General features: G+C 61.2%; 1 protein-coding gene across 6 annotated transcripts in view; it reads right to left on the bottom strand.

Moving 5' to 3' along the window:
• Positions 1–3,284: 3,284 nt before the first annotated feature.
• Positions 3,285–26,829, bottom strand: part of PIK3R5 (phosphoinositide-3-kinase regulatory subunit 5) — a 39,384-nt gene continuing 15,839 nt past the window's right edge. For 4 of the 6 annotated variants that reach the window (XM_064395655.1, XM_064395657.1, XM_064395659.1 and 1 more), the window contains exons 2-19: positions 22,237–22,346; positions 18,826–18,926; positions 17,972–18,040; positions 17,163–17,301; positions 14,817–14,886; positions 14,005–14,179; positions 13,396–13,549; positions 12,884–12,967; positions 11,615–12,335; positions 11,359–11,536; positions 10,787–10,912; positions 10,451–10,576; positions 9,644–9,737; positions 8,175–8,251; positions 7,556–7,649; positions 6,222–6,304; positions 5,976–6,088; positions 3,285–4,746 (exon numbers count right to left, since the gene is read on the bottom strand). In XM_064395655.1, the coding sequence (XP_064251725.1) occupies positions 4,605–4,746; positions 5,976–6,088; positions 6,222–6,304; positions 7,556–7,649; positions 8,175–8,251; positions 9,644–9,737; positions 10,451–10,576; positions 10,787–10,912; positions 11,359–11,536; positions 11,615–12,335; positions 12,884–12,967; positions 13,396–13,549; positions 14,005–14,179; positions 14,817–14,886; positions 17,163–17,301; positions 17,972–18,040; positions 18,826–18,926; positions 22,237–22,333 (2,643 nt within the window). In that variant the 5' untranslated portion in view covers positions 22,334–22,346 and the 3' untranslated portion in view covers positions 3,285–4,604. Of the gene's footprint in view, positions 4,747–5,975; positions 6,089–6,221; positions 6,305–7,555; positions 7,650–8,174; positions 8,252–9,643; positions 9,738–10,450; positions 10,577–10,786; positions 10,913–11,358; positions 11,537–11,614; positions 12,336–12,883; positions 12,968–13,395; positions 13,550–14,004; positions 14,180–14,816; positions 14,887–17,162; positions 17,302–17,971; positions 18,041–18,825; positions 18,927–22,236; positions 22,347–23,556; positions 23,700–26,829 lie in introns of those variants that run through there. The other 2 variants (XM_064395658.1, XM_064395660.1) reach the window with 2 other exon arrangements.

Genomic DNA, 26,829 nt, shown 5'->3' with positions numbered 1-26,829 from the left:
CTTTTCCAGTCCCGTTCCAGGCGCGGTGTTTGTGCCCCCGGCAGCGCCTCCCGCCCGCAGCATCTCCACATCTGCTTTTGCTCAGGGCTCCTGCCCGCTGCCAGCTCGGGACGCAGCCCGGGCAGGAGGTTCCCTCTGGGGTGCGGTCCCGGGGCAGCCTGACTGCCCTGGCCGAGCCTGGGGCGGCTCTGCCCGTGCCCAGCACGGTGCCACTGTCACCGCAATGTGACTCGGTGGCAGGAGGGCAGGGCCGAGACCCCGGGCCCAGGTGAGGCTGCTCGGGGCTGGCGGCTCTGGCGGTGCCCGGGCTGTGTTTGCAGGCTGGCACAGCCCCGGGCTGGCACAGTCCCGGGCTGGCACACGGCAGGGCTGCGGGGACACGGCTGACCCCGCCCGAATAAGGAGACGAGCGCTGCTCCCTGTGGGACGTGGGGCAGGGCGGGATGAGCCCCCAGCTGGTACCCAGAGCGGGGTCGGAGGTGCCGAGCTTTGCTGGAGGAGCGGTTTGGGGAAGAAAATCCTTCCGGAGGGAGCCTGGGGGCTGCAGCTGGCGCTGCACCACTTCCCATTCCTTTTGCTCGAGGGAAAGCCTTCGGTACCGCTCCGTACCTGGGCCCCAGGTTTAAAAATAACCTCCTTCCTTCCTGAGCGGACAGAACGGCCGCAGGAGGCAGCTCAGGCTGCCGGCGTCCCTCGCCCTCAGCTCCCTCTCGCTGCTGCCAAGCCCCCATCCCCTTCCCCAGCCCGGCCGGGGCCGCCCCGGGGCAGGAAGGCTCCGGGAGCAGCAGCAGCAGCGGAACCATCCTCGTTCCTCGTCCCCTGCCCTGCGCTCCTCCCGGCGCTCCCTGCACCAGGACCCGGGCACACGCGGGGCGCTCCTTGTCCCTGCCAGGGTCACACGGGGCGCTCTTTGTCCCTGCCAGGGTCACACGGGACGCTCCTTGTCCCTGCCAGGGTCACACGGGGCGCTCCTTGTCCCTGCCAGGGTCACACGGGGCGCTCTTTGTCCCTGCCAGGGTCACACGGGGCGCTCCTTGTCCCTGCCAGGGTCACACGGGGCGCTCTTTGTCCCTGCCAGGGTCACACGGGGCGCTCCTTGTCCCTGCCAGGGTCACAGTCAGCGCCTTCAAGCGCCCAGGTGAGGGTTTGGGCTCAGTAGAGCCCTGTCCCGAGCCTGTCCCCCTGTCCTGCTGCCGCCTCTGTCTGTCCCTCCTCAGCAGGAGCTTCCCAGCGTGCAGGAGCTGTGGCACGGGCAGGAGCTGCCACGCTCCCGTGTTTGCCATGCAAATTCCAGCGGGAAGAGGCTCTGGCAGGGCTGGGGCTGGCCCCACGCTTTGCATGGGATGAGAGGAGGGGCCCAAGCTCTGGCTTTGCTGCATTGCCCTCTTGCCCCAGGGGATTTGCACTCCTCCCCTCCCCGCTGGGCACTGCAGGCCCCAAGCCTTCACCACCCCCTCTCTGGCCCTAGAACTGGGCTCTGTCCCCCTGCACAGGGAAAGGGGAGGGCTCTGCCCACAGCACACACCCCGCACCTGCTCATTGCCACCAAGTTCGGGATCCAAACCCAAAAATCCATTGCACTGAAGGGTCCTGCTGGGACCCTCCAGGCTCACCCAACCCCTTCCCCTCCTCTTTCCACCTCTGTCACAGCACCATTAACCCTGCTCCTGCTGAGGGGCCTCAGCCTTGTGGCAGCCCATGGAAGGGGCACAAAGAGGTTGTTCCCCACATTTTCTGATGTCATGAAACACCAAAACACAGCAGACAGGAACGCTCAGAGCAGCACAGGGAACTGCCAAATTCCCCCAGATAACATCAGCTCCTGGCCACAGAGAGAGGAAGAGCCAGGTATGACCCTGCTCACACAAAGCCTTCAGTCAGAAGAGTGGGGGGAAAAAGGGAAGAACCAAACTGAAGCAGAGAAAGAACCTCTTGTGTGGCAGGCCAGGCACAAAGCAGCCCTTTGTCCCTGCAAACACTGTGCTCTGGGATTTATAGGTATTTTGGAGCCCTACCTGGTCCTTCTGTGCATGGGTGGGGTGCAGGAGGTTTTGAAGCAGTTGGAATCTTCCTCACATGGAAAAACTCTGTCTCCTGAAGTGATCTCCTGATACTCTGAGGGCTGGAGCCCCTCTGCTCTGGAGCCAGGCTGGCAGAGCTGGGGGGGCTCCCCTGGAGAGGAGAAGGCTCCAGGGACACCTCAGAGCCCCTGGCAGGGCCTGGAGGGGCTCCAGGAGAGCTGCAGAGGGACTGGGGACAAGGGATGGGGGACAGGACACAGGGAATGGCTCCCACTGCCAGAGGGCAGGGATGGACGGGATATTGGGAATGAGGAATTCTTCCTGGCAGGGTGGGCAGGCCCTGGCACAGGTGCCCAGAGCAGCTGGGGCAGTGGCAGGGGGCAGTGGCAGTGCCAGGGGGCAGTGCCAGCGGAGCAGCGGGCAGGGCCGGGGCTGTTTCTCCTCCTCCTCCTCCTCTGACGCTGGGTTCCTATTTCGGGCACTGCCAGGGCAGCCCAGGCTCACTCCCTGCCGTGCTGTTCAGGAGCCCTTGGCTTTCCCCGCTCTCCATCCTCCCGAGGCTGCTTTGGCCGCGGAGCTGAGGGGCACCGAGGGCAGCAGAGGGCTTTGGCCGAGGTTAGGAGCTGCCCGAGCACCACTGCCACCTGCAGGGAAAGCTGCCCTGGCAGGCACCCCAGCCCAGCCCAGCCCAGCCCCCGTGATTTCCACACTTTGGAAGGGAACAGGTCTCAAACCAAACACTTGTGGCTCTATTTCCTTCCCTGGCCTCAGCCCAGTTCTATTTCTAGTCCAGCTCCAGCAAATACAGAAGATGAGGGGATCTGGGGAGAGGGAAAGCCAGGCTGACTCTGGTGCCATTGAAGTTGCCTTTTTCATTTCTCTAAACTGACTCATCTCCAATACACCCTGTTTGTTTTTTTTCTTGAATAAATAATCATACTAAGGGGATAAAAAGATGGCAATAATAAACCACAGAGCATTCAAGTCTGGGCAGCACCTCAGGATGTCCTCTGGGGGTGGAAAACACCATTTCACTGATAAAGACTGCACAGGTTCTACCGGCAGGTTAATCCCTGGTCACCCACCTGTAAGCAGGACACTCTGGAGCACCTGAAGGAAAAATCCTGGTGCTGTGGTGGGTTCTGGAATTGCCTTTGCCAATGACTCTTTCCTGCTCCCAGGTCAGCTCCTCTGGGGACACTTGGAGCCTCCTCCCCTGCCTCCCACCCACCCAGAAATTCCTTGACCCAAACACTGCTCCTGTACTGGAAATAAATCAACATTTAATATTTTACAATTACTTTAAAAGTTCTCTGCACAGTATTTTACAGATCAGCACAGACTTTACACAGATTTACTGAGGCTACACAAATGTACAAAACCCACCCCAAAGAACCCTGGAATTCTCTCATTTCCAGAAAGCATCAGAGGCCAGAACCTTCACCAGGAGTATGAGTCCCTGGAGTCTGGGCTTGGTGTTCTCTGTGGGATGGGAATTCTCCTCTCCAGGACTGCTGCAGGGCCAGCTGAACCCAGAGGGATTTCTGTCCTGGCATGGATTTGGCCACAGATCCCAGGATCCCAAGAGCAGTGTTTGACAGGACAGGGGGCTGGTTTAAAACCCTGAACAGGAACAACCACCTGCCAAATCCCAGCCCCACTGGGGGGAGCACACCTCAAACCTGCTGGGGAAGGCAAAGTCAGAGAGAAAACCCTTTGGGGCCCTCGTGCTCAGCCCTGGGCCCAGGGCAAGCCGTCCCCAGCAATGGCCCAGGGGGACAGGAGGTGTCCAGCAGGGCAGGGAGCAGAGCCGGGGCACAGGAGGGGTCCCAGCAGGGACGGGGGGATCCAGCAGACACAGAGACCCTGAGCCCCAGGAGCTCTGCCCTTGCCCTGGCAGGCTGAGCCTCAAGTGACGCTGCTGCTGTGCCACCAGGCCTGGGGACAGTGCCAAGAGCTCCCAGGTCCTTTTCCTGCAGGATCAGGGGACCCCTGGACTGACCCCACTGCGGCTGACCCTGCAGCCCCCAGCAGTGCCAGGGGTCCCTTCCAGACCCATGCAGGGAACACAGAACCCTGGGATGGAGCTCCTTTGAGCCAGCAATGAGCTCGTGTGCTGCTAGCACTGCTACAATCCCCAAAAACCACCCAGAAACAGCCCGAGGCTTTTCTTTTCCAGTCTTTGCTCATAGGGTCAGATAACCCATAAATATCCTCAAATATTGCACTTTTCTGTACCTACAGCCTTGCAGAGAGGGGGAAGAGGCTGGAATGTTTGGGGAAGGATCTCAAATCCTGCTGTCACTTGCAGGTGTCACTCAGCGGGTTTAGAGCTGGGTCCCTCTCTAGCAAATGTCACAGGAGATGCCCAGGAAGCACCTGAGGAGCCCCCAGAGCCAGCAGAGCACAGCGATCCCACTCCTGAGCAGGGGCTGGGCCTGGAGCAGGGGCAGCTCAGCCCCCACACCCAGCACAGTGACCCTCCAGTGCAGGAGCTCGTGGACAGCAGGGCTGGGTGTCCTCTTCCTTCTCCTGAGCCTGGACTGGTGTGGGCAGAGCCTGGGCTGGAGGGACGCGGCTCCTCTAGGGCAGTGCCCCGCTGAAGGTGGCAATGGGCAAACACAGCAGGGAGTGGAACTCGGAGGGGTCCTGGGCAGCCACGGGGGACCCCCTCGGTGCCAGGGGGTCACAGTCCCTGGGCTTGTAGCACACGGAGACCTCACACCTGCAGGGCAACAGCAGGAAACCACCTCTGAGTGGGGTGGGGGCTGAGAACCCTCGGGACAGTGGGAATGGAGCTGAGAACCCAGTGGGAGTGGGGCTGAGAACCCAGTGGGAACGGGGCTGAGAACCCAGTGGGAATGGGGCTGAGAACCCAGTGGGAGTGGGGCTGAGAACCCAGTGGGAATGGGAATGGGGCTGAGAACCCAATGGGAATGGGGCTGAGAACCCAGTGGGAGTGGGGCTGAGAACCCAGTGGGAATGGGAATGGGGCTGAGAACCCAATGGGAATGGGGCTGAGAACCCAGTGGGAATGGGAATGGGGCTGAGAACCCAGTGGGAGTGGGGCTGAGAACCCAATGGGAATGGGGCTGAGAACCCAGTGGGAATGGGAATGGGGCTGAGAACCCAATGGGAATGGGGCTGAGAACCCAGTGGGAGTGGGGCTGAGAACCCAATGGGAATGGGGCTGAGAACCCAGTGGGAATGGGAATGGGGCTGAGAACCCAATGGGAATGGGGCTGAGAACCCAGTGGGAATGGGAATGGGGCTGAGAACCCAATGGGAATGGGGCTGAGAACCCAGTGGGAATGGGAATGGGGCTGAGAACCCAATGGGAATGGGGCTGAGAACCCAGTGGGAGTGGGGCTGAGAACCCAATGGGAATGGGGCTGAGAACCCAGTGGGAATGGGAATGGGGCTGAGAACCCAATGGGAATGGGGCTGAGAACCCAGTGGGAGTGGGAACGGGGCTGAGAACCCAGTGGGAATGGGGCTGAGAACCCAGTGGGAATGGGGCTGAGAACCCAGTGGGAATGGGAATGGGGCTGAGAACCCAGTGGGAATGGGGCTGAGAACCCAGTGGGAATGGGAATGGGGCTGAGAACCCAGTGGGAATGGGGCTGAGAACCCAGTGGGAATGGGAATGGGGCTGAGAACCCAGTGGGAATGGGGCTGAGAACCCAGTGGGAATGGGGCTGAGAACCCTCGGGGCAGTGGAAATGGGGCTGAGAACCCAGCAGGAATGGGGCTGAGAACCCAGTGGGAATGGGGCTGAGAACCCTCGGGGCAGTGGGAATGGGACTGAGAACCCAGCAGGAACAGGGCTGTGGGATCTGAGCAGGAGCATCCATCCAAGCCGAGCTCAGAGCCTGGGGCTAGGATTCATGGGTCAGGATGCTCCATCTCCATGGGTCAGGATGCTCCATCTCCAGCCCTGGCTGCAGCTCCCACCTGGTCACGCTCTGCAGGATCTTCTGCTCATCCTGGTCCAGGCACACGGCGAAGGAGGACTGGACCCCGATGATCTGCACCTTGTCCACCTTGATCTGGGACACGCTGATCTGCTGAGAGGAAAGGCTGGAGTGAGGGAGCTGCTGCCTCAGCGCCTCCCGGGGCTGGGCAGGGGGCTGGGGGCTGCTCCCTGCAGCCCTGCTCCCCCCATCTCCCCCAGGGTAAGAGCTCCAGGGCTGCAGTTACCTGATTGAAGCTTTTCTTGGACTTGGAGTTCTGCCTCTTGACCACCTCGGTCATGGTTAGGTTGAGACATTCTGTCTTCGAGGCTGCAAGAGAAGGAAGCTGCCATGGCCTGGGGCTCTGCTGGAACCCTGCACTGCTCAGAGCACCCCAGAGCTGGAGCTCCAGCAGGATCCCAGGGCTGGGGGAGTGCACTGCCCCCCCAGCTCTCCTCCCCTCCTGCTGAATGTCCTCTGCAACTCCGGCTGCTTTCCAGACACAGCGGGAGAGAACATTCAACCACCCGGGCTGCAAACAGGAGAAAATCCATTGCCCATGGCCGTGAGGGAAGTCTGACTCTCCCCCCGTGGCCTCTCCTGAGCCCACCCGGAGACGCCTCCGGTGCCTGGAATGACAGTGACACCCCGTGGTCAAACTGCGGAACGGGAAAACCTCCGGGCCCGGGGGGTCGGGTCCTCTTGGAAGGATGGAGAGCTTCTCCCCAGAGGGCAGCTGAGGGCACCCCGATGCAAGCCCTGAACTGGAGCAGGAACAGCCAAGGCAGCACTCAGGGAGGGTGAGAAACCCTTTCCTGGTGCTTTTCTCCCAGGACTGGCTGCACGGGTGGGGAGGGGCAGGGGGGAGCTCCAGGGAGCATGAGGGATGTCTCCTGCTTGGTACAACACCCGTCCCCCTGGTTATCCTGCTGCCAAACACCTGCCAGGCACCAGGCACGCGAGGAAAAAGGACCTAAACCCCCTCAGCTGGCTCAGGACTGCACGTGTCTGATGGCCACACCAGCACTCTTAAACAAGAGCCAACCAAAACCACCACGGACCCAGAGCCTTGGAGCCTTTCAAAGGCTCAAAGCCCGATTAATTGGAAACCTGATCAGAACAAAGGCTCCTGAGGCCAAGGCAGGTGTCTGGGAGCTGTGTCTGAGCTGCAGGAGGGGAACCAGGCTGCAGCAGCAGCTGAGGGAAGCACATGGGGCAGGCTGCTGTGGGTGCAGGACGAGCACCTGGCCCTGCTTCACCTGAGGAGTTCTCCCTGCTGTTCCTCCTTGCTAAGTGTTGTTCTGGAGAGCATCACTCTCCTGTGCTTGAGCCATCCCAGCCCCAGCCCTAGTGGGTGTCTGTCCAGCTGGAAGCTTTGGGACAGTGGGACAGGACATGTCCTCTGTCCCTGAGCTGGTGCTGAGGACTGGCACACTCCCAAGGCCCACAGCACAGCTGAGGGAACACCAGGGACTGCCACGTGTCCCCAGCACTCTCACCTCCCTCACTCCCAGCCAGGACATCCACACGGTTCCCTCACTCCCCAGTGCCCCCTCCCCTGGCACAGCCACCTGGACCCACCGAGCTCCTCGTGCCTCCTGCAGGCCTTGCTGAGGTTGACAGACGTGCAGACCTTCTCCACGTCGTTCCAGTGACTCCTGCCACTGGCAGCAGTCTGCAGGGAGCAGCCGGAGCCCAGAGAGAGAAGCACACAACGGTTCAGCTTGGAAAGGCCCTTTCAGTCACATCCAGCCCTAAATCTAACCCTGCCGAGTCCTCAAGCACCAACCCCACATCTCTTAAGCATCCCCAGGGATGGTGACTCCACCACTGCCCTGCACAGCTGTGCCAGGGCTGGAAAGCCCTTTCAGTGAAGAAATATTGGAGAATATCCAATCTAAACTCCCCGTGGTGCAGCTCGAGGCCGTTCCCCCTCCTCCTGTCCCTGTTCCCTGGGAGCAGAGCTTCCCCTCCTGCTGTCCCCTCCTGGCAGGAGCTGTGCAGAGCCACAAGGTCCCTCCTGAGCCTCCTTCTCTCCAGGCTGAGCCCCTTCCCAGCTCCCTCGGCCTCTCCTGGGGCTCCATTCCCTTCCCAGCCCTGTTCCCTGCCCTGGACATGCTCCAGCCCCTCCATGTCCTTGCCATGAGTGTCCCAGAGCTGCCCCCAGCTCTGGAGATGCCCCAGCAGAGCCAGCACAGACCTTGCTGTATGCAATCTGTAGTGTCAGTGGGATGGCTTCCCTGTCCCCATCTATTCCCAGCCTTTTGCTGCCAGGACCTGCAGGAAACAAGGAGAAAAAAAAAAAAAAATCACGCGGGGGCTTTTCATCCCCAGCCTTCCCTGGCTGCTGGCACAGCAGCACTCCCAGGGCTGCGGAAAGGGGAACAGGGCTGAGCACAGCTGTGGGGTAAAACGGCAGAAAGCAGAGAATCCAGAGAGGAATCACAACACAAAACCCTGTGCAGAACTGAAGGTGGCTCTGGCTGAGCCGGGGCAGAGGCTCAGAGCTCAGGGAGGGCACAGAGCAGTGGAGGCCACAGCCAGCTCGGTTTGTCCAGGCAGATTTCTGCCCATTAATTAGCCTGAACGCTGGGTCTGACACTTTCCAACTGCTCTTTGTCCCCCTGGATGATTTTTTGCAGCTGTGAAGCGGTGCCAGACAATCCAAGGGGAAACATCGGGTCCAGCACTGGCGGATTCACGGGCTGGGGGAATGACAGGCTCTGCCCAAGCCTGGTTTGGGGAGCAGGGGGGCACACTGCATAAGGGGAATTCTAGGGCTCTGCTCTGAAGGACAAGCAGAGCTCACACCAAAGCAGCTGGTCAAAGGAGACACAAAAGGGGGCAATAGACACAAAAGAGGGGGCAGTAGTATTCCCCCCCTGTTTTGCTGTTTTTAGTTACAGTGCAATATATACAGTTGTGTATTTCTGGTGCAGTGCTGGGGCTGGCCATGAGGTGTCTGTGTGAGCTGCACTGAGCACAGCAGCCGGGCTGGCTGCCCCGAGGAACTGCAGCCACACGGCCCTGCCGCTGCTTCTGCTCTCTTAACACCACTGACCTTGTAAATTCGTAACATAAAAGCACAGAAAATAACACCCGGAAGGCTCCAAGCACACACACAGACCTGGCTTTGCCAGTAAAGCAAGGAGATGAAAAGAGGGATTTTATCAGTGACACTCCTGGACAAAGCACAGGGAGCAAGCAGTAACAAGGAGAGATGAAGAGCTGCATTTGGCAGGTGTGATGGGAGGAAGGAAACAGCCTTGGAGGTGTTTTATTGTAAATCCATTCTCGAGTTCAGAGCAGCACAAACAATCAGGCTTTGCCATGGTTTCACTCCCGGAGGGAATACACAGTGGAATGATTCTCTCCCAAAGCATGAAGAGCTGTCTGGAACCTCGCTCAGAGACCTCCTGCAGCCCAGGCTTCCCTTCCCTTCCCTTCCCTTCCCTTCCCTTCCCTTCCCTTCCCTTCCCTTCCCTTCCCTTCCCTTCCCTTCCCTTCCCTTCCCTTCCCTTCCCTTCCCTTCCCTTCCCTTCCCTTCCCTTCCCTTCCCTTCCCTTCCCTTCCCTTCCCTTCCCTTCCCTTCCCTCCCCTCCCCTCCCCTCCCTTCCCCTCCCCATTTCAGACCCCAGGGCAGGTGGGGCTGCAGGAGCAGCCACAGACCTGAGGCCTTGATGGCCCTCGTGGCTGCTGAGTGCCCCAGCTCCAGGGAGTGGATGAAGACCTCGGTCCTCTTCTCGCCCCCGATGAAGGTGAGCTGCCAGGGGGACAGGAGGGGACACGCGGGGGTGAGGGGACCCAGCCTGGCCAGGCAGCCTGCACCCCTCCCAGTCCTCAGGAAATGGACCTTCCATGTTCCCAAAGCACCTTCCAGCAGCCTGGGGTGGTGCCTGCCTTTAGCTGGACTTCAGAGTGAGCAGATCCCCAAACCAACCCAAACCCTCCTTTTCACTTGGAACTCCACTGGGAAAAACCCCAGTGAGCCAACAGCAGGGTCTGGGAACTGCTTTGGGAGCACCAATCCGTGTGGCTCTGCTCACCAAGCCCTGTTTGGCCCCCAGGCACAGCCCCAAAGCAGGGGCTGCAGCCCCAAATTCAGCCTTCCCCACCACGCCTGCCCCGGGCACAGTGGGGTGTGGAAAAGTCGCCTCAGGGAAGGGTTTGCTTTGGGAAGCAGAGCTCTGGAGAGATTCCAGCAGTGTGGAAAAGCTGGCAGCACTGCCAGGCACTGCTTTGTGCGTGGGGAAACGTGCTGGGGTGGAAAACTGCCCGTGGGACTTGGTGGTCAGGGCAGGAGCTGCTCTCAGTGCAGGGCCAGGAGCATCAGCCAGGGCACAATGCACACCCAGGGGACCAGAGGGGAGCGAGCTCTGCCCCAGCAGCACGGGGTGGCTGTGCCTCACCCGGTGCTCCACGGGCAGCTCCTGGCCCCTGGCACAGGCAGAGGCACCCTGCTTTCCCTCTGCCCACCTCGGTCTGGTAGAGCTGCAGCAGCACGGGGCGCGTGGCCAGGCGGCAGTAGTAGAGGATCATGTCTGCCAGGATGGGCAGCTGCTCCTGGGCGTCCTCCTGGGGCTCAGCCTCGGCCTTGGCACACTGTGGGGGCAGAGTGGGTCAGAAGGGTGACGGGGCAGGTGGCACCTCCAGCCACAGCTGCCCACCCACCTCCTGCTGCCCGCCGGGAGCCCCTCCTCCAGCCCGTGTCCGTGCGGCACGGCAGAAGGGTGGCACGGCAGAAGGGTCTCCAGAGAGCTCCCCGGGGAAGGGGAAGGGGCACACCCCACCCTGCCCGTGGCACACACGCACCTGGCACAGGACGCCCATGGGCAGGTTCATCAGCCCCAGGACGTTGCGCTCGTACCAGGGGTCCAGCAGGCCGAGGTAGTGGGAGATGTCGTTGGTGCTGCTCTCCGTCCCGGCCAGGGAGGGCTCCTGAGACCACCACAGACACTTTTTATGGAAAAGGGTCTTTTCTCCTGAGAAGCTGGGAAGCTGCAGCTTCTCCATGTTTTGCTGCTTTGGAATGTGATTTGGAGAATTGTTTGCCCAGCATGCGAAATTGTTTTTATTGATGACCAATGACAGCCACCCATGTCGAGGCTGTGAGCAGTCACAAAGTTTTGTTATCATTCCTTTTCTTTCCTTTCTAGCTTTGATGGATCCTTTCTCTCTATTCTTTTTAATATAGTTTTAGCATAGCATTTTAATATGATATAATATCACAATATAATAAATCAGCCTTCTGAAACGCAAAGTCAAGATTCTCATCTCTTCCCTCGTCCTGGGACCCTCGAACACAACCACAAGACTTTGGGGGTCACCCCGCGGGCCCCTCAGCCTGCCCCACCTCCCAGGACACCGGGGGAGGGCACACCCACCTGTGCCCGGGCCGGGGGCTCCCCCGGGGACGCCGAGGGGTGATGATGATGATGATGATGAAGATGATGATGAAGCATCTGCGGGGTGGACGGAGCCACGCAGCTCCTCTTGACGGGCACGTAGAAGAACTGCAGCCTGAAGTGGCGCGTCAGGGAGGGGCAGGAGCTCTCCTGGAGCCTGGGCGGGAGCAGAGGCTGAGCGGGGCCGGGCCGGGCGGGCACGGGCCCCGCTGGCCGGGGCTCACCGCGGGCTCACCTGAGGCGGCTGTAGGCGCGGGCCAGCTTGCCCGAGATGCGGTCGGAGCCGAACACCACCACGCGCAGCGTGCCCGCCTTGGCCTCCTCGTGGCAGCTGAGGAAGGGGCGGCGGGGCAGCGCCGGGCTGCGGGGGGCGAGCGCGCCGGGGCCGTGCTGCGGCAGCGAGAGCGCGCGGCGGGAGCGCGCGGGGACGCGCGGCGGCGCCGGGGACGCGCACAGGCTCTCGGCGCGCCGCAGCGGCGGCGAGCGCGGCCCCGGGCAGTCCCGGCGCTGCACCAGCTGCTGGCCCTTGCTCTTGAGCAGCCTGTAGAGCCGGTTGGTCAGCGACTGCCGCTGCTTGGGCAGCTCCGGCCGGCCCGCCGCGTCCGGGCAGCTCTCGTCGCTGTCCTCGGCGTAGCCGCTGTCCATGCAGTCCTTCAGGCTGGACACGAAGGACTTCAGGGACTTCCTGGAGACCACCGTCAGCTCCGAGATGGACTCCTTGGAGGAGGCGAAGAGGGACAGGCGCGGGGGCTTGGAGCCCTCCTCGGCCAGCACGGAGTACACGGAGTCAGCGGGGATGGCGCAGAGCGGGGCCAGCAGCGAGTCCTGCTCGGGGCAGCCGCCGTCCGTCTCCACATCCTCCTCCTCCTCCTCTTCCTCCTCGTCCTCCTCCTCGTTCTCCGAGGCCAGGGGCTCAGCAATGCTGCACTCCTTGCTGAGGACATCGTTGAGGATGTCTGAAAGCAACCAGAGGGAGGAGGTGTCTGTCTGTCACGGGCTCCAGCAGAGCCGCTGCAAACGTGGGGAGCCCAGACACCACTGCCACTCCTGATGGCCAAAGCTCTGCCCCACCCTGGTGTCCACCAAGGAGCTGGAAACCTCCTCCCCAAGGGATTTTCATTTCCACATTTCATTGCTCAGACGCAATGCAAAGAAAACTGTGTTTCTCTCCTCGAGGTTCTGGCTGGGTTCTCAAAGGGCAAACTCCAGCTGGGCTTTTGCTTCCTTCCCACCCGGCTTTCACCACATCCTCACGTCTGATCCAGGTTTAACTGGAGCAGAGCCAAGCCTTCGGCTGATCAAACCCCAAACTGACCCACCCTGGGTCCCAGTCAGGCCTGGCCCAGAGCTCTGCTGGGGCCAGCAGGGATGAGCACGGAGCCTTCCCAGGAACACACGAGGCCCTTCCAGGAATGGGGAAGCACCAGCTCAGCACAAGGGGAACCTTCTACTTCTCCAAAGCTGCTGCGGGGCCCAGCTGAGAGCTCGGCCTGGCCTGACTCACCGAAGTTGTCCTGGTCCCAGCTGTAGGTGTAGCAGCGGGCGGGGGGGATGGGGAAGGGGTGCAGCCTGCGGGGCTGGGCCTGGCCTGCGGAGAGAGGAGCCACAGCAGCTGCTTTGCAGGGTCCCCCAGGGCCAGCTCTCCTGGCCCGGCAGGTGCCACCCACCCCGTTTTGGGCAGCCCAGGGCACGCTGAGCCCGGCGCTGCTGTCCCCAGCTCCAGGACAAGGGACACTGCACAGCGTCACAGCCAGCAGGTGTCACAGCCAGCACCAGCTCCTGGTTTAATGCTTCCATCCCACCCCTCAACTGTTCAGGGGCTGGACAGCTCATTTGGCTGCTTTTAAATGAAACCATTTGTGGCTCAGGTGTGGTTATTACACAGGAGCTGGGTCCGTGCTTTCTTATTGCAGTGGTTGCACTCGGCTGAGACCCTGCAAAAGCACTCCCGCTGCTGCTGCGGGGGCTGAGCCGGCAGCGAGCCCCGGGAGGAGAGCGAGGGTGCGGGAGGCTCACCTGCGAGGGCGGGGAAGCAGGCGGCCCCGGCGATGTCGCGCAGCACGGCCTGCAGCCGCTCCCGGGCCAGCGCGGGGTCGGGGCTGGCGGCCGCCGCCTCCTGAGCATCGGCAGCGCTGCCGTAGAGCTCCGAGAGCTCCTGCGGGGGCTTGCCCTGCGGAGCAGAGCCGGGGGACACGGTCAGGGGTCCCCCCGCTCAGCAGCATCACTGACGGGGGGCTCGCCCCCCTCCACTGCCCCGCCCCCCTCCAGCACCCCCAACTTTTCCAGTGGAAATAAAAATTACTTTGAAAACACCCCAGGGGTTTTCTTCACGACTTCTTTTTGCCTCTCTCTCAAGTGTTTCTATGGTCAAACACTTTTGCTGTTTATCAAATCTGGGGGCCCTTCCTTTCTCCACTTTGGGATGGGAAAGAAGTGGCAGGGTAAAAGGGCAGAGAGCCCCCTGCACACACTTCACAAACTCTTCAGACCTCAGGTCTAGCCCGAGAAGGGGAAAATGCGTATTTTTCCTCCAAGAAGCGTTACCCAAACTCTCTTCCTCTGCCAAGCCAGTGGTGCTTTGGGTAGGATATGCAGCAGCCCCTGCAGGGAGCTGCCCCTGCCCACCTTGAGCAGCTGGTGCAGCGCGGCCAGGTCACAGCGGGTGCCGAAGGTGGCCTGGTAGAGGTGCTCGAGGAGCAGCAGCAGCGTGGAGTGCTGGGGGGGCTCGCTGGAGCTCAGCCTGCGGGCGATGGACAGGAACTCGCTGGGCACCTCTGAGTGGTTCAGCAGCAGCACCGTCCTGGGGACAGGGACAGCGCTCAGGCCGGGCATGGCACCAGCCAGACCAGCCCAGCCCAGCCCGGCCCAGCCCAGACCAGCCCAGACCAGAGCAGACCAGACCAGCCCAGCCCAGCCCAGCCCAGCCCAGCCCAGCCCAGCCCGGCCCAGCCCAGCAGCCACTGGGCCCCACGGGACACGAGGGAGCCCAAACATCTCCTCCTGAAGGTGCAGCTCTGAGGAGAAGCTCTCAGGACGGCCCAGGTCCATCCCCAGCCTCATTTCCCTCTTTGCACATGAGGACGGCACGGAAAGGTTCAGCCCCAAACAAGGTGCAGTCTGCCTGCTCAGAGCTGCCCGGGGCTGGCATGGGACTCCCTTCTGGCTCCCAAAATCACAGATCCCAGCTGCTCTCCAACACGTGCAGCTCCCTGGGGAGGAGGCTTTGCCTTCCCCACGCCTGCAGCCCTGCAGGGTCACCGGCAGGGAGCCCACAGACCCTGTCCCGGCCTCTGGAAATGCCCCAGGCGCTCTCCTCACCCCTCCCACAGCTCAGCCCAGCTTCCCAGCCCTCCTCCCGGCCCCTGGGAGATGCTGCAGCAGTGGCAGCCCGAGGGGATGCCACAGGGAGCCCCAGCAGTGCCCACGGCCACACTTACACCGTGGAGCTCTGGTAGTTCTTCACAGGCAGCCCCTGCTCCGTCCTCACCAGCCTCTGGAAGGTGATCCCTGGGGGAGAGCAGAGCAGTGAGGCACAGAAGCCCTGCAGGAGCTGCCTCTGCCCCCAGGGCCCTCCTGAGCCGGCAGAGCCCAGGCTGGAGCAGGAACAGCAGCAGAGTCCTGGTGGGGACAAGGCACAGCCACTGCCTGGGGGCACTGCAGAGCAGGGAGCCCAGGGTGTGAAGGGTTAAACCCAGAGCGACGGGAGAGCACCCCCAGGAGGGGGCAGGAGACCCGGAGACCTGCTCCAGCCCCTGCTCCTGTGGGACAGGAGCTCCAGGATGACCTTTGCCAGCTGCTCCAGCCCCCAGGCCCTGCAGGTCACCCAGGGCCAGCAGGTCACCGCCACCTCCCCGCCTGCAGGGACAGAGCCCACACTGACACAGGAGAGGCTGCTGTGGGCAGCCACAGCCTGGGTGCCCCCAGGACTGTCCCCAGGACACCGGGTGACATCAGCAGAGCCCTGTCACCCCATCAGCAGGACAGGAAACCCTTATGGACCAGCAGGATCCAGCCCTTGTCCCTGCAGGGAGCCACATCCCCAGCCCAGCAGCCATGAGGGGACACCCAGGACCCACAAGGGCACACCAGGACCCCCTCAGGTCACACAGCACCAGACCCTCCTGCAGAGGCATCAGCCCCAGGGCGCAGATCAAAGCTCTTGTGCTCCTGGCAAATATTGACAGCGGCTCGTTCTCTGTTAATCTTTGCCCTCATGGCAATAAAAGGCTTTGCCCTCGGTCCCCCCAGCAGGTCAGGGGGATGTGGAGCAAGCCTGGAACAGCCTGGAAGGTCCTGGCAGCTGAGCAGCAGGGGACAGAGCCTCACTGAGGGCTCCCAGGGCAGCAGGGAGCCCTCCCACACAGCAGCTCTGGCAGGGGAGGAAATCCACTCTGCTGTGGAGGGGAAAGCTTCTGGGCCAGGGTCCCCACTCCCACAGCCTGGGGCACTGGGGATGGCACAGAACAGGGGGCAGCAGCCCCCACCTGGCACTGGGGCTCTCCAGAGGTGGGCAAAGCACAGCCCTGGCCAGGACAGGGCAGGAAACCACCAGGAGGGAGCGGGGGAGCCCCACGAGCGTCCCCACGTCCCTGTGGCCCTGCAGCCAGACCTGCCTGGTGGCCGTGGCCAGTGGTGCTGGGGGCAAGGCAGCCAGTCCAGAGCTCAGGTTGGGATTTTTCCATCTTGTTGTTCCTTTCACCCCATCCCCAAGTTCCCATCTCACAGGAACTGCTGCCCTGACAGGGACCCTGCCTCTCCCATCCCCCAGAGCACCTTCCCAGCCTGAGGGGGTGGGGAGCACCCCCAGCCACAGGCACATCCCCCCAGGCCTCCCAAACCCTGCCCAGGATTAAGCACGGCCTGCAATGTGCTCTGTGTGATAACAGCTCCTCAAAAGCCCCCGAAAGGCAGCGAGATCAGGCAAAAAGGCTTTGAGCAATAATTGGAAGAGCTGCTCCACTGGGAACCACAGGACATCCACAAGGAGCCCTTAATTAAGAGGAGCACTGGTGCTGGCCGTGCCTGAGCCCAGAGCTGGTCACAAGGGGTGTCTGGGCAGGAAAGAACAGCCCAGGGAGTGCCTCAGCCCTGTGGAAATCTCCACGGAAGAGCAGGCTGGGGGCTCCAGCCCCCCCGATGCCCATGAACGGCCCCAGTGCTGTCCCCCCGTGTCCCTCACACAAAGGGCAGCCTGGGGGAGCAGCCAGCACGTGCTCCGCGGGGAAAAGACCCTCCAGACTGAAACCCAGCCGGGAGATCGTCAGCCCTGTGGCTAATTGCCTCTGATGCACCGCTGGGGGAGCCCGGCATGCTCCCTGCACGCAGGGCACACAGCACCAGCAGCCTGCAGAGGAACCCGCTCCCACCTCGTGCTGGACCAGGGAATGCCATCCTGGGGGACAGGGTCCTGACCCCCGGGAAAGCTGAGCCTTGGGTGGACACTGCGCTGCCAGGCTCGGGAAGCGAGGGGGGATGAGACAGGAGCAGCCGGGGCACCAACCCAGGGCAGGGCTGGCTCTGGTGCCAGGGCTGGGCTGGGTTTGGTGCCAGGTTTGGAGAGGGCAGGGCTGGGGTTGGAGCTGGATTTGGTGCTGGGTTTGGTGCTGGGTTTGGTGCTGCCAGGGCTGGGTTTGGTGCTGGAGCAGAGCTGGGTTTGGTGCCTGGTTTGGTGCTGGGTTTGGAGCTGCCAGGGCCGGGTTTGGTGCTGGGTTCAGTGCCAGGTTTGGAGCTGCCAGGGCCCGGTTCAGTGCTGGCACAGCCCGGGGCAGGGCAGGGGCGCTCACCCGGCGCCCTGAGCTCGTTGCTGATGAAGGTGAGCAGCTCCCGGGAGGTGTCGCAGTAGGGCACGGGCCACGTCAGGAAGCTGTGGTACACGCTGGCAGCCTTCAGCAGCAGCTCAGAGCCGGGGGGGAGGTGAGGAGCCTGCGGGGACAGGGACAGAGGTGAGGGAGCACAGACCCCCAGGGCTGCGTGAGACCTCCAGGCTTGGGCTGGCAGTGGCAGGGGGGAAGCAAAGCTGAGTCCCCCCGTGCCACCCCATCTCCTCCCAAGGCAGGGCCACAGGATCCCCCGGGCACAGCTCCAAGGAGCTCCTTCCCAGCCTCCCCAAGCGGGGCTCACGTGCCCAAGCCTAAATATAAATTCCTTTTTAAGCCCCACAAGGCGCACAGATGAATTCCGCACAGGCTGTGCTTGTGCAGGACCTGGCAGCAATGACTTCCTTGGGATAATGATGCATTGTGCTGGGAATAATAATAATAAAAAAAGTATTTCCTGGGAAGGCTCTGCTCCTGTTCATTCATGCTGCCCGTGTATTTTGCCCAGCTATAAAGGGTAAAGAAAAGAATTCCCCTTTATTGTCCATCTCCCTTTCTGATTAGCCCAGCCTTAAAAAAATAGCTTCAAACCCCTGAAGCTCATTTCTTTGTCTCTTATCTTGTGCAATGGTTGCTCGATCCTGATCCCTCTGGATTCATACAGAATCTTTCTTTTTAGGAGGAACTGATGAGAGCAGGCTGGGAGGTTCCAGCCGAAGCCACCTTGATTTTGGAGCCTGGCCGGGCTGGGCGCGGGGCAGCAGCTCAGCACTTACATAGAGCACGGCCGAGTAGAAGAGCAGGGCCAGGGGCGTCACCAGCTCGTAGTCACACCTCTCCTGCACCTGTGGGAACAGCCGAGGGCACAGCGATCAGCTGCTGGCCGGGAGCACCCCCAAAATGGCCCTGGAGGCGCCGGGAGAGCCCAGCCCCGCCATCCCAGGAGATTCCCTCATCCCCGTGGGAAAACCGCCCCCAAAGCCCCAGAAACCAGAGCGGGACAGGCAGAGCCCCCTGCTCTGTCTGCTCCCAGCTCTGGCCAGGCCTCCAACACTTTGGGGCTCCTGATGCCTGAAATTCCCTGGAAGTGGCTCTGAGCAGGCAGCCTGGGGAGCTGGGCAGGACGATGGAATCCAGGGGGAATCCAGGGGGTGGAATCCCAGGGGGTGGAATCCCAGGGGGTTGAATCCCAGCTTTACTCCGGGGAATAGCCAGCAGAACTCTCCCACTGAGGGCTCAAGGAGATGCTGGCACAGCCCACAGTGCAATAACGCCTCTCCTAAGCCCTCCTGTTCCAGACCACTCTGCAGCCGGAGCAGCTCCAGCCACCAAAAGAACAGAACCAGGGAAGGGCAGGGGAAGGCTGGAGGAGCTGCAGAGCACCAAGCAGGGCTTTGGGGGATCACAGCCCACCCCTGGGGACCTGCAGGGCTGCCCCAACAATGGGGATGGGCTCTTCTCATGGGACACACAGCAGTGGTGCCACCAGAGCTCTGGACCTGCTGACCCAGCCCCAGCAGTATCCAATGACCCCAAATCCCCCAGCCAGCTTTGCCAAAGCCCATCCTGAGCGAGGCACGGAGCTGCCGATGCCTCGGAGCCCGCGGCTCCCCTGCCAGCCCCCACTCACCTCCTTGGTCTTGGCCAGGATCTTCTCCACCAGGATGAGGTAGTTACCGGCGTCGCGGCTCACCAGCTCCTGCAGGCTCCAGCAGTTCAGGCACAGCCCGGCTGTGGGGACAGGGGCACGGTCACTCATGGCCCCGTGGGCACTCACTCATAGCCCCATGGTCAGTCATGGCCCCGTGGTCACTCCCAGAGCCCTGTGGTCCTGTGGTCACTCATGGCCCTGTGGTCACTCATGGCCCCACGGTCACTCATGGCCCCACGGTCACTCCCGGCCCCAGCCAGCAGCACAGGCAGCCCAGGGCACGCCCTGTCCCCAGCTGGGGCTGCAGCAAAGGCAGGACTAAGCTGAGCTTATCCCAGCACCCCACAGAGCGTGACTGACTAAACCCAGCATGACAGCGAGCCAAAGAAAAACCTGCTGGTGGGAGGGCAAAGCCTCTGCGGAGCCCAGGGAGATTCTCCCCGGGGCAGAAGAGCCCCAAAAGCCCCTGAGCAGCAGCAGCTGCTAGGCAGGGGCTGCTCAGGCAGCCTGGGCTGGGCTTGGGTGGCCAGCAGCCCCAGAGGTGCCAGGAGGGGCACGGCACACGGCAGCGCCGTGGGCGGCCTCGGAAGGATGAGGCTTTGCCATTGCTTTTCTGAGAAGTGCCCCAAGATGCCCTCTTCCTCTTCCTCTTCCTCCTCCTCCTCCCGGAGCAGCTCCTTCCTGGCCTCGGGGGTGGCATTTCCCCTCAGAGCGGGCAGCTGGCACGCGGAAATCCAGAGGCACTGAAGCAGGAACGGCACCCCCCGAGCTGCCCTCGCCCACGGCGCTGGGCACGGCCCCTGGCGGCGTCAGCAGTGACACCCACGGGGTGGGTGGAAAGCAGAAGGCTCCGTTTCCTCCTCCCCCAGAGCTGCTGCCATCTCCTCGCCAGAGGGAGGTGGTTTCTCCTGGGGACAGCCCCAAGGAAGGGCCAGCTGGGGCAGCTGGGGCAGGAGGTGCCCAAGGACAGGCACGGCCCAAGCTGGCAGCCACAGCCCCTTGGGGAGGGCAGCAAGCCAGCCTGCAGCTGCTGAGGCACGGGAGGTGGCACAGGGCACCTCCTGGCACTGCCACCCAGCCTGGGCAGATTCCACAGGAAAGCCCAGCACGAGCTGGAGAAACCAGCTCAAAGGGTAAAACCTGCCAGGTCGCCAGCCCCACCAGAGCCAAGCCCAGGGCTCTGCTTCACCAAAAACTCCTTTTTTTCTCTTTTTTTTCCTTTTTTTCCTGCTCACCAGCAAGCAATAAAACATTTTTCTTGCTTTTCACACTGCAGTTTGGCCATGGTCTCTCTCCTGCAGCACAAAGCAAGGCCAGCCCTGAAGTGGTTCCTCCACAAGGAGAAGGTTTTCCTCCCAAGCACTTTTCTAACGGGGATTTTTATGAGTCACAGACAATTCATTTTGATTTGGTTTTTGCAATAAGTTCTGCAGAAAGATCTTCTGTTTGCACCCGCCAGGGGCTCATCCAGGCTGTAAATCTGGAATGGCCAAACCCTCACAACTCCTCTTGCTGACTTCACAGCCCTCAGCTCCTCATCCCTTACTCAGGGGGAGCAATGTGTTGGAAACGATTACTCACCCTCTCTGGAGCAACCTTGTGTGAAAGTTAGCACAGAAAAATAAAGCTTTAGATGATTTCCAGAATTCAGCAAGGTCTCAGCCAAAAAGCTGTGACGTGGTGTGTGTTATTTTGGTGTACGGGAAGGGTAAAAAAGAGGGGAAAGCAAAGGAATTGGGAAATAGGAGTGAAAAATGAGGAAGGTGAAGGTTCCAGCCCAGCCAAGAGCAAGATGAAAGGATTCAGTGACTTGTGAGGATCAACCCTGCCACAAACAACAGCGTGGACAGGACAGCAATAATGAAACTGTCACTTGTCCTTGGGGAAGGATGTGACAACAGCTCTGCTCTGGCGCTGACGGGCAGCAGGGGACAGCTCCGGGCTGAGGGAAGCTCTGCTCTCCCTGAACCCTTCCTGCCGCCAGTGACCCAGCCCTTCCCCGCCCTCACAATGGGATGGGGACAGCAGGGACAAGGAGGGACAGCCTGGGGAGGGCTCTGGGGGTCCTGGGGGTCCCCAGCAGCAGCAGCAGCGGGGCTGGGGCACAGCAAAGCCACCAACACCCAGCCAGGGCACGCTGCAGATTCCTGGCAGAGCAGGAATGATGAGAGGGAGATTTCTGAGGTGCAAAATGCCCAAAATCCTCCCAGGAACGTCAGCTCCTGCCAAAGCCCAGGAGAGCCACAGGAAGGGGCCTGGGACCAGGGGACATCGCTGGGGTGGGACTCACGGGGGCTCAGCACAGCTCCCAGCCCAGCCCAGCCCTGCCCACCCCATCTTTGCTAACGAGCTGGAGAAATGATGGAGCCGTGGTTCAGAGCCTCCCCAGCCCAGGAGCAGCGCCGAGGGCTGGGGCTGTGAGTGACACGGGAGCTGATTGATGTAATTACAGCCGAGGTGGGCTCTGGGCACACGGTGGCCTCCTTGGCCACGGGGCTGCTCTGGCCACGCGCTGTCACCGTGCCAAGCACGGGGCCGCGCTTCCAGGAACCGGGAATGTGGGTCAGGGCTGCTCCCCGGAGCAGGGGAAGAAAGGACACGGGGATCCTGGGCAGAACTGCCCCAGCCACCCCCAGGTGTGTTACAGCACGGCTCCAGCGGCTGCGAGGGAGGGCAGGGGGCTCCTCTGGGAGCTGGCAGCAGGCAGGATCCTGCCTCATCTCTCTGTGGGTCTTGCAGGGGAAAAGAAAAGCAGAAAGGGTTGGAAGAACTGCACGGACAAGAAGGAATCAGAATCTGACAGCCCCCAGAATCTTTCATCCACAAGAGGGTTTGGCAGTGATTTAATCACAGCTCACAGACACAGCTAGGAGTCAGAAAGGTCAAAACAACACTCAAATTATTTCTGCTGGTTGCTGCTCTGCCCTCACCAATCCCTCCACAGCCCCTGAACAAGGCTCAGCTCTTTATGGTATCTGAGCCAGGGCTGGGCTGATAGCAGCACCCCGTGCTGTGTGTGACAGTGCAGCGGCATCACACCCTGCCTTGGGGGCAGAGAGCAGCGGGCAGGGCCGCCTGAGTGCACAAAGGGCTCCTGGGCGAACAAAGCCCTCTCCTCTCCTCTCCCCGGCTCACTCAGGGACAGCTGGCACTGACACCACTGCCCTGCTGAGTCCTCACACGGGCCAGACCAGCGTGACCTGTGCAGGCTCCTGGAACACCTTCCTGCTCCAGCAGAATGCCCGGAGGACTGGCCAGGCTGGAAGGGGACCACTGAAAAGGGAAAGGCTTCCAGCAGCTCCCTCTAACCCAGAGAGAGGCCTGGGTGAGACACCCCGGCAGGGGCTCAGGGCACCCCAGAGGGAAGGCCACGGTTCAGAGGTCACCTACCAGCCCATCTGCTGGCCACAGCGTCCCTGCTCAGCCCGTGCAGACACCTCTCCAGCGCGTGGTAGATCCTGTCCTCCGTGCACGTGGTGTGCTGCATTTTAACTCATCTCCTGCATTGAAGGGGAAACGAGGAGCAGAGTTAATAAAGGGTTGCCCTTGGGGCTCCAGTGCTCCCTGGCCGTGGTCACAAGCCCACCCCGAGTGCCAGGGAAGGCTGCAGAGCAGTCCCTGAGCTGCCACACGGCCATGAAGGAAAGGTCCACGTGCCCCTGTGGCAAGGGTGGAAAACACCGAGGGGATGTGAGCCCAGCCCGCCAGGACATTGTGAAATTGTGCCTGCAGCCCTGGCACGTGCCACCTCTGCTGCCACCTGAGCCTTGGCTGGCAGAGCCTGGCTGCCCAGGAAGGTTCTATCCCAGCCAATGCACATCCGTGTCTGGGACACCAGGAGCAGTAAGGGGATGTTCCTGACCTGAGCAATCAGAGGTGCCCAGGAGGCCATTCCCTCCTCCCCTGCAGCCCAGAGGGACCCTGGGGCAGGCGTCCCGCTCTCCCAAGGCACAGAGATGGCTCCATCCACACATTCTTTGCCTCTTGCTTAGAAGACTCACAAAAATTCACAAAAATAATTGAGTAAGAAGAAGCAAAAGCTGCCAGTGCTACAAAACCGCCTGTAAGACAGCCCTTGTTTCACCCTGGACAGCACCCACACCACACATACCCAGAAATACCCTAAAACACCCAATTCCCTGCCCATTTGGCCAGCACTGGGGGCCAGAACCCAGCAGTGGCTGCGCCCATCACAGCCTCACCCACCCCTTCCTGGAGCCACCGTGACCTGGCAGAGGCTCCAGAGCCCTCCCTGCCCGTGTCCCCAGCACGGCCACCTCCACCCACCCTGCATCGCCAGCAGCTCCCTGGCAGGGCTCAGGGAAGCTGAGCCTGCTGCTGGAGCTCCCTGGGAGCTGAGCCTGGCTGCTGGAGCTCCCTGGGAGCTGAGCCTGCTGCTGGAGCTCTCTGGGAAGCTGAGCCTGCTGCTGGAGCTCCCTGGGAAGCTGAGCCTGGCTGCTGCAGCTCCCTGGGAGCTGAGCCTGGCTGCTGCAGCTCCCTGGGAGCTGAGCCTGGCTGCTGCAGCTCCCTGGGAGCTGAGCCTGCTGCTGCAGCTCCCTGGGAAGCTGAGCCTGCTGCTGCAGCTCCCTGGGAGCTGAGCCTGGCTGCTGGAGCTCCCTGGGAGCGCAGGGAGCCGCCTCCAGCCCTGCCCCAGGGAGAAGCCACCAGCAGCTCCCCCAGGTGACAGAAAACACCCCGAGCACCACTGACCTGCCCAGTGCCTGCGCTCCCCTCGCCCAGAGGGGCTCCTGGGCCCGTCCCCTCTGCAGAGCCTGAAGTGGCTCTGCAGCAGAGCCTTCACCCGTGCCCGGTGCCCGCGGTGCCGCGAGCGAGCGCGGAAGCCGAGCCCAGCACCTCGGCCAGGCTGGTGGCAGGAGAAAGGCAGTGAGTAGGAGCCCAGAGTGACTCACACACACCCCTGCAACAGCCAGCTCAGAAAGCAGCTCAGTCCTCGCTGGGAACGGGCTGCTCAGCCAGCACAAACCCTTCCCGCGTGTCTCGGTGCACAGCAGGCGGGGAATGTGAAATAAAACCAGCCAAGGTATTGCTGTCACTTTCAAACCACAGAACGCGCTCTTCGGGAGGCTTTTTCCTGCTGTGCCACGGACCACACAGGAGCCTGAGCCTCCTCTCCCCGGGCAGTGCTTATGGAAGCATTTCCCGTGGGAAAGGCCTCGCTTGGTCCACCACAAGGGAGCAGAAACCTTGTGACTTTTTCTGCTGTCCCCTCCGTGCCACCCACGCTGAGGGCCAGGGACAGTTCTGGAGAACGCAATCTGACTTTCAGGAGCCCTGTTAAGCATCTTGAGAACACCAAGAAAAACAAGTGCTGAGGTCAAGGCTTGGAAAATGCTTTGCTTTCTATGAGGGTGTTGAGCAGCTCCACGCGACTCCACCCCAGTGGTGGCCCAGCCCTCTCCACACAGCAGGGACAGCTCCTGGCTTAAGAGCCCTGAGTCCTCAGGGAAACCCACCTGCCCCAAGGTTTTGCCCCATTTCCAACAGATGCCCAACAATTCCCAGCATCAGGGCAAGGTTGAACCCCTCCCCTCTGGAGGTGTGAGCATCCAAATGGGCAATTTATAAGAATTATTATAAATTATTTTAAAATTATTTATTATTAATTAATATAAATTTCTAACCAATTATTTTCTTAAAAGCCACTGATTAAAGTGAGCGAGAGGAGGCCCAGCACAGCAAAGCTCAGCTTGGGAAGTATCCTAAAATCATCTGTGAAATTGTCCTGCATGGGTGCCAGACCCTTGGGGAATTTCCATCCAGGATTGCTTAGTTAAGAGGCTTCATTCATCTCTGTGGGACACAAAGGTGAACAGACAAATTAAGTACTTCTGTTAATTAACACCAACCTAGTAAACATCTACCCTTTGGTGGGAAGTGGGAACCTGCTGACCACTGGTTTTAGATTTTCCCTTGTCCTGCTTGAGGCAAAAAGTTTGTAAAAAGGAAAAAAAAATAGTATGAAAAAGAATTATCAACAAAAGCCATCTTTTTCTGCTGAGCTGTGAAGCCACCAAAGGTCACGGGAAAGCCTTGGGGCACCACAGCTCCCTGGCAAGGACTTTCCACTCAGCTGGGACCCACTGGGCTTCCCCACTTGCCTCCAGGGCCTGGGACCTTTCCCTTCCAGCGCTTTCCTGCTGCTCAGGATCTGCTCCCACCCAGGAGCAGAAGGGCCCTCAGCAGCCCAGTGACACCAGCAGCCCTGGCACGGCTGGGACAGGGCACAGAGTGCCCTTCCAGCAAGGAAAATCCCTTCTCTTGGGCTGAGGTCCACCCGAGCCCCATCTCCAGCACCCAGAGGACTCCCCTGAGCTCCCTCTGGAGCCCAGGACCAGAGGGAAGAGCTCAAAGAGCCAAAATGCAGCAGTGAAGAGGACCAGACCCCCCTGCAGGACACCTCTCACCCCTCAGAGCAAACCCCCGCAGCCTGGGGGCTCCACACCCCAGGCAGGGAAGGCTCCAGAGCCGGGAGAGCGGGGCCAGGCAGACACGGAGCAGCCGAGATCTCCTCGGGATGGCAAGGACCTGCCACGGGGCTCTCCAGAGGGGATCCCGCAGCTCCAGCGGCACCGGGGAGCCCGGGCACCCTGGGGCCAGGACAACGCCCTTTCCTGCCCCTTTGCTCTGGGGCTGAGCATCCCGGCAGGAAACAGGAGAGGGAAAACAAAGCCCTTGGGCCTCGGGAGCAGCGCTGAACGCTCTGCCCAGCTTTGGGGACAGTGGCAGTGCATACAGGGACACGGATCCCTCACCTGGGGTGGTGCCAGGCCATGGCTCAGCACCTGGAGGGCTTTGGGCACCGAGGGAACCAGAACAAGAAGCCTGGTGAGGCTGAAGGAAGCAGCAGCTTGGGCTGATGCTGCAGCAGATGGACAAAAAACTTCATTGGGTTTAAAGCAAAGGGATCCTACCCAGAGCTGTTTTCGAGGTGAGATCCTCAGAAAGGAGGAAAATCAACTGCTCTGAGCTCCACCTCAGCTTTCTGCCTCCTCCAGCTCATCCTGAGGGGCAGGACAGGAGCTTTGGGAGATCCTCAGTGCAGAGGGAGAGCTGGACACTGGAACACACCGGAGCTGTGCCCTGGGCACCGAGCTGTGCCCTGGGCACCGAGCTCAGCCCTGGACACTGAGCTGTGACCTGGGCACTGAGCTCAGCCCTGGGCACCGAGCTGTGACCTGGGCACTGAGCTCAGCCCTGGACACTGAGCTGTGACCTGGGCACTGAGCTGTGACCTGGGCACTGAGCTGTGACCTGGGCACTGAGCTCAGCCCTGGACACTGAGCTGTGACCTGGGCACTGAGCTGAGCCCTGGACACTGAGCTCAGCCCTGGACACTGAGCTGTGACCTGGGCACCGAGCTGTGCCCTGGGCACCGAGCTCAGACCTGGGCACTGAGCTCAGACCTGGGCACCGAGCTCAGCCCTGGACACTGAGCTCAGCCCTGGGCACTGAGCTCAGCCCTGGGCACCGAGCTCAGCCCTGGGCACCGAGCTCAGCCCTGGACACTGAGCTGTGACCTGGGCACTGAGCTCAGCCCTGGACACTGAGCTCAGCCCTGGGCACTGAGCTCAGCCCGGCAGTGCAGCAGCACATGCCTGGTACCTGCTGCTCCAGTGAAACTGTTTTTCTTAGATTACAGAAGAAAATCTTGGGTTTCAGCTGTTTACTTGTAAGATTTTACTGCCTCCCCTCCACCTCACAGAGGAGCCAAAGATAGAAAGCCGGAGCGAGGGAGGGAGCAGCTGGAGGAAGCCTTTGTAGGGCACGGGGCAGTGCGGGGAGAAAGCTGCGATTTTCAAGAAAAACTTCACCTCGGTGTTTGTCAGCGAGCGAGAGCTCTGCACGGAGCAGCAGATGAGGCTGATAAGATGTTCACTCAAACCACAGCAAGGCAGGGTACCAGGGGAGCCGGGAGGCAGCCGGTTTGACAAACATCCTCTCAGGGTTGGTGCAGAGGAGGCT

This window comes from Passer domesticus, chromosome 20, assembly GCF_036417665.1.
Source record: "Passer domesticus isolate bPasDom1 chromosome 20, bPasDom1.hap1, whole genome shotgun sequence".
NCBI lineage: Eukaryota > Metazoa > Chordata > Aves > Passeriformes > Passeridae > Passer > Passer domesticus.
The sequence above is the reverse complement of the archived record's forward strand: the minus strand, read 5'-3'. Positions and strand labels throughout refer to the sequence as shown.